Genomic DNA, 6777 nt, shown 5'->3' on the forward strand with positions numbered 1-6777 from the left:
CATTCTACCAACATTAAAGACCAGGGGCTGCTGTATTCTCTGGGAACCACAAGTAGCTGCTAAGATGGTGCTGAATCCTTACAGGATAAATACAGACCTGACCACAACTCCTGATCTGGAAACTGACTTGAGTTTTGCTACATTAAAGTCTCTCTCAGAATAGTAAAATGGGACTACAGCCACTGATTGGCATATTTTGTGCTAACAAACATCCTTGTGAGAAATGCAGAACCATCAGTAAACCAGTGTAGGCAGTAAATCTGATCCAGGTACAGCTCATAGACTGTATAGTACAGCTTTACTGCAGGGAGGAAATGCTGCAGTGCATCATGGGGATGGAAGAAAGGAAAATAATACCGCTTCCATGACAAACATTCTTTTATTCTTTGAGCAATGAAGCAATTTTAAATATAATTTCAAATAAATATATACATCCACAATAGACAGGCGATTCTTCCACTGCTGCTGCTTCTACATTACAACAGACTTTTATTTGTAACCCACCATGATTGGACTAATTTACCCCGATGCAGTGAGCAGTTTTCAAGTTTCCCTTCATTCATTTTCTTCTTGAAGCAAAGGCTGTGAAATAGAGTAGATAAGGGTTACTATTAAATGTTCCATCAGATTAAACCCACTAATCTGTCATCTCATACAAACCAGGCTGGTTTTCTCACCGTGTAAGCCAGCTCCTCAGGCCTGGAGTCTGGTCTCTGCCATTTCTGGTTGGACAGAATGAAGAAGACCACCAAGCCGAAGGCCACAATCAGAACTCCTAATGAATTAGCTAGCAAAGCTTCAGGTGGGAGGGCGGAGTACGGCTGAGCTCCACCAGCACTCGCTTTTCTGTGCAAAGAAAAAGATATTTAACAAGAACAGCATTAATATTTGATCTTAAATGAAAGAATAGATCAGAAGTATTGATAAAAAATGACACTCACAGAACAAAGAAGAGCTTCTCATTGATGCCAGAGATGCAGGCAGCGATGCTGAGCGACAGGATGCCGCCTCCCAGCCACACATGGACAGGCTTCAGCAGTTTACGGAGGGATGTGGGGGAACAGGGCAGGAGGAATACAGCCAAACCAGCCACCCACTGAACACAGAAGCAGGTAACAGTCACTGCACGTGACCAACAGTGTAAAGTGATGGTGTTTCTGCAGTTAAAGTCATGTACCTGCATGGCAAACAGCGCTGTAGCCGCGATTCCGATCCAGCTGTGTAAGGAGTACAGGTTGGGGATGTTGTTGGCGTTGTGGAAGCCAAACACAGCACAAAGTCCCACGACTGACAGCACCAGGGCGAGGAGCATCAGCGCTGCATGGAGGAGCTTCCAGGGGAGTTTATTCTGGCCCCAGGTCAGAGGGACACGGTACAACACAGCTCCTGGAGGGAACAGAACGCATTAATACGTTCATCCATCCACTGTGAAAGGGCCACTGAGCTCCACGGTGTTTTCTGTGGATCTGGAGACTCAAAGCTGAATGAAACATGCAGCTGCATTATGGGAAACATTGGAGTCCTTGCTGCCTTTGACTTCTACTAGGAACTAAAAGTTAACATTTGTGTTGTCTGTCCCAGCTACGTCCATTACTAAACCACCTGAGTACAAGCTAAACAACAATGTGAGCCACACTAGTCTGCACTGATGTTCATGTACATCTTCATTTCTGCACATCATTTACTTTACTCAGGCTCTGATGTACACATTAAAGGAAGGTTTTTTTTTGTCAGGTTTATAATAGGAATGACAGATGAAACATTAACAGTGTGAAGGCGCAGCTATAAAACTCCTCGGTTTGTTCTTTTTAAGGTTTTCTGCTACATTGTGCTAACACTGAACCCACTAAAATACTGAACCGTCCAGTGAGGGTTTAGTTAGTGGAACCCCTGAACCACAAACACAGCTAGAGAATAAATCTTTTAACTCAATTTCCAAAAGTTGACATTCAGGAGTAGGAGGAGCCAGTTATTCATCACAGCCTTCAATCAGTGACCACAGACAGATAAACCTTCCGATGTTATTAGTGAAACAATAATGTCTAGAATGACCACCAACACATTTAACAGAGTCACAGAATTATTCACTCAGAGAGAAGTCTAAATAATAATACAGTACAGATAATAAAGCCTGTTCGCCCCTACGTTACCATGCGGAACATGATTCAAACTAAAAAATCTGACGTATCAAGCACTTCTTATAACATTTGTGTTTGTTCAGCTGTTCATTTTCTGATCTGTTTGTTTTTTATTAGTTATGTGAGACTTTAACAAGGATGGATGTTGTCATGATGGACTTAAAAGTAGTGGAGGAGGAAGGAAAGGTTCTCTGTTTGGACATGAGAAGTTATTACAAATTTTAGAGCAAACTAGCTCAACCACAAATCAGTTGATATGTACATTCACTAGCTAGCGAGGCGCCTTTCTTTACAGCTGTGTCTAGTTAACTTGTTCTGATCAGCAGCAAACATAGAGCATCCAAAATAGTCCACACTGTGCTAGCAGAGTGAACGTTAAGGGGTGCTCACACCTGGGCCTGGCAGGAACCTGGACAGCACATCTCCACCCTCCATCATCTACTGAGCAGTCTCATGGTGCAAACTACATCAAAGGTAACGGCAGGTCCCATTCCTAGAATGTTCTGGCTTCAGGTTTGTCCAGGGGGAGGAAGTGGTGACATTTATATACTGGCCTCTCAGTCTGGGAACTACTGCTTCAAACGAGGCTCACTGACTTCCTGTATAATCAACTCCAACCGTTGTCATTATGTAAAATCATACACGAGATCATCATGTTACAAGTTAAAGGAAAATAATAAACTCTGGGTCTATTGGTCACTTATGATTCCAATGATTCCTGTCTCCAGACTAACTTCTTACACTGGATACACATCAACACATAAAGTAGATGCACCCATAGTTTCACCGTGTGTTTTGGAACTGAATGAAACTACTACATTATTCTTAACGGTTATATAAATAAATAAATACATAAATAAATAAATAAGTGGTGGGACGCGATTAAAAATATGAATCTAATTAATTACAGGCTTTCTAATTAATAATTAATCGCTATAAATGGCATTTTGTCAAACAGCAATATTTGACACAATAAGTAAAGTTTTTCAGTTCAAATAACTTTTGGTTGACAGTTGAATCAATGAATAGATATATATGTGTTTATAATATAAAATGATTAAAATTAATATAATTTTAAAATGGGACATACAGAAAAAAGTGATTTTGATGATTTAAAGCCTGGATTTAGTTTTAGGTTTTTATAGAACCTCAGACCATCAGCATAAGTAGTTCAAGGACCTTCAAAAAGTTGAAAATCCATAGATTCATTCTGTTTTCATTGTTTCTGGGTCTGATAAATGGTGCCATTTTGATGTTTCTTTTTTAGGAACATACAATTTTAGTTTATAATTAAGTTATGAAAAGACAGACATTATTGTTATGTAATGTTACATAATGTTGCTGTTTAATATTATTTCAGTATTTCAGCTCCTTCTGCAGTTGAAAGTGGGTGTAAATGTAACCTAAAGCCCTCACATGAACCAGTCCACACTATGAAGACGCTGTGCACGGAGATGCTGCTAGTCTCCACACAGTTACTGCAGGGCAGCAACTCTGACAAGTCTGTGGCCAAAAATTTAACTCTAGTGTCAGATTTCCCAGAGTTGAAGCCAAGCGATCTACCTGGTCACACAAACAGATCTACTAAATGTGAGGAGCACTGACAGACGTTTGGTTCCTCGAACAACCAAGATGGTTTCACAGTGGAATTCAGCTCATTTACAGTATTTGTACTTTAACATTACATGGCAATATTCCCTTCCACAGCTGATTCTATTTATCGAATATTGTAAAAATATAAAAACTGCTGTCCTCCATCCACCCACAGTCAGTATGATATTACAACTAATGAGGAGAATGAAGCTCATTCATGCATTAAGGACCAAATATAGCTCCATGCACTGCAGTTTCACACATTAGGATATCAGTTCAGGCAGTGAAGTGCTTCAATGTCTAATCAGATTGTCTGCTCAGACTAGCAGAAGTGTGTAGTTCCTACTATTTACTGAATGACTGTAACCACATGAATGCAGCCACACAGAGCAGTGAAAAGTAGACAAGAATATCCAGTACGTTCAAGACATCTTTCATTTGATGGAATTTGACCAAAAATGATAAACAGTCACTGCAGACGTTACCGGAATTACAGCTTCTTCTCTACAAAACCTACAATGTGTGATAAAATTAATGTCTGGAGGAAGAGCAGAAGTGAGAAGCAGAAATGAAAGCGAAGTGAATGCGGTCAGTCACCGTTGCCGTACAGCACCACCAGACCCGCCACCATCAGGACGGGGTGCCAGTTGAACTGCAGACCCGAGCCGTCCCAGGCGAACCCGCCTCTCCACCGCGCGCTCCACACACACACACACACCAGGCAGGCCAGGCTCAGAGCCACGCCCAGCAGGTAGCTCAGGTAGAAGATCACGGTCTGCCGCATCCTGGAGACACCTGCAGGCTACACCAGCAGAAGAACACATCAGACGAGTGGAGATCATCTAACACAGGGGTGTCAAACTCATTCTAGTCCAGGTTCCACATTCAGTCCAGTCTGATCTCCAGTGGACCGGACCAGTAAAGTTACAGCATAATAACCGATAAATAACCACAACTCCTAATGGTTCCTTTGGTTTAGTGCAAAAATGTTCACATTTAAGGAATTATCTTTCTACAAAACATCATGAACAAACTGAAATTTCGTAAGAAAAATAAATTCAATTTCATCAACATTCAGCCTCAGCTTATCATTTCCACATTACAACTTCCAGATCACACAGCGTCTACAAAGGAACACAACATTTAATCACCTGGAACTGAACCATAGAGGATTTACTGGAGGATCAAACCACAAAAGTAGACAAAAAAAAAGACAAAAACAAGACAAAATATTACACAAACAAAACACAAAACAACAAAAATGAGAAAGAAAATTACCAAAAAAATGAGACAAACGACACGAAACAAAGCAAAAAGAGACAAAAAAAGTTACAAAGAAACAAAAACAAGAAACAAAACAATGAATAAAGCAAAACACAAAATGACAAAAACAAGACAAAAAACACAAGTGAGAAAAAAAGGAAAGACAAAACAACAAAAACAAGACAAACGACAAAAAAAGAAAAAATATTACCACAATGAGATGCAAAATGACAAAAGTGAGAAACAAAATGACAAAAACACGAGACAAACAACAAAAGTCAGACAAAAAACAACAAAAACAAGACAAAACATTACAAAAATGAGACACAAAACAACAAAAAATGGACAAATGACACAAGTAAGACAAAAAACAACAAATAAAGCAAAACACCAAATGACAAAAATAAGACATAAACACAAGCAACACCAAAAGGAAACACAAAACGACAAAAACATGAGAAAAACAACAAAAGTAAGACTAAAAAAACAACAAAAACAGGACAAAAATTACAAAAATGAGACACAAAATGACAAAAGAACAATGAACAATCTAGCATTTTACTTCATGATCAAAACAACTTGTCACGGTCTAGAAATTCTTTTAAATTTATAGTTTTACTAATTTACAATCTGCAGTTAATGTCTTCTCTGGATTTTTTACACTTTTAGGGCCGCCTTTGGCCTGCGAGCCGCATGTTTGACACCCCTGGTCTAACAGGTTTACGTACTGCCCAGGAAGCAAACTCTAAGCTGTGATAAAATGAAGGCTTTAAAGATTAAACAAAAATCTGGATTCACGCTGCACTTTAGAAATGTTAACTGAATTTACTGACAACTACAAATAAAATGACTGCAAAACGGTGAAGAAAATGACATGAAAACACAATTTAACACCAGAAACACTAACAAAACGCTACGGAGAGGGTCGGCTCCTCTCTAAGCCGCTGCGTTCTTCATGTGCTGGATGTCTGATAATGATCGGAGGCGAGGAGGCTCCTTACCTTCTCCACAGCTGCTGTCACACTGATAACACTTCCTACTCTACATCATGCAGGAGGTCCTGCTGGTCTCATGACCCTCTGGTTAAAGTCTGACTGACTCACAGCTCCGGGGGAGTTCACTTCGTGTTTCTGTGGCGGAGGGAAGGTCTCACTTCCACATGGGTCCAGGTGTGAGAGGGGGAGGCAGTCAGAGCCCCGCTGCATCTACTGGCTGGAAATCACATGCAAAGTGGCAGAAGAGGAATCAGAAGCAACACAGAGAAGTTCATGTCAAAAAACACAACTCCTCTCTACTGCCTTCGTTTAGCAGCTTTGACTCCTACAACTACTCGGATAACTAACTCTGACATCCAAAGCGTGTTTTTATGTATACCGAATTAAAGAGTGCAAAAAAACAGATTCGCCCAGAGTCTTAATTTGTGCTAAAACGGGTGCGTGTTATATTTTAAAGCGACGCTACGTTGAATCTCCTGTTTTTTACGTTAAGTCTTGTATAATAAGTTACGTATCTGTCCTTCGCATTAAGGCCGGGATTTATTTAACGTGTTTAAGGAGCTTACAGCTGTCTACCTGATCTCCAAACACTCCACATGTACGAAGAACCTGTAAAATGCCAAAAAATAACCCGGTGTTTACAAGTAGAACGCTTTCATACCAGGAAGAGATATTTACCGAACCATTTCCTTGTAGAAGCGCAATGCCTTCTGGGAAACGTGGTTTTATTAGTTACCAGCCCGTCCAGCACTGAGCACTGTCTGCCCTTTTATTAAACAGTATTCTAT

At 40.2% G+C, this 6777-nt stretch overlaps 1 protein-coding gene across 3 annotated transcripts; it reads right to left on the bottom strand.

The window, feature by feature from the left end:
* Window positions 1–360: 360 nt before the first annotated feature.
* Window positions 361–6677, bottom strand: LOC111583692 (lysosomal membrane ascorbate-dependent ferrireductase CYB561A3). 3 transcript variants are annotated; one of them, XM_023292890.2, is made up of 7 exons: window positions 6566–6677; window positions 6098–6206; window positions 4329–4533; window positions 1178–1386; window positions 942–1096; window positions 678–846; window positions 361–582 (listed from the first exon to the last, which is right to left on the bottom strand). In XM_023292890.2, the coding sequence occupies exons 2-7, from the start codon at window positions 6197–6199 to the stop codon at window positions 556–558; spliced, it is 867 nt and encodes a 288-aa protein (XP_023148658.2). In that variant the 5' UTR covers window positions 6200–6206; window positions 6566–6677; the 3' UTR covers window positions 361–555. The 3 variants fall into 3 exon arrangements, with proteins under 3 accessions (XP_023148658.2, XP_023148659.2, XP_035814362.1); XM_023292891.2 differs by having other exon boundaries at window positions 6556–6667; XM_035958469.2 differs by lacking the exon at window positions 6566–6677 and having other exon boundaries at window positions 5996–6206.
* Between the last annotated feature and the right edge of the window lie 100 nt (window positions 6678–6777).

The sequence above is a fragment of the Amphiprion ocellaris genome, chromosome 6 (assembly GCF_022539595.1).
Source record: "Amphiprion ocellaris isolate individual 3 ecotype Okinawa chromosome 6, ASM2253959v1, whole genome shotgun sequence".
Classification (NCBI taxonomy): domain Eukaryota; kingdom Metazoa; phylum Chordata; class Actinopteri; family Pomacentridae; genus Amphiprion; species Amphiprion ocellaris.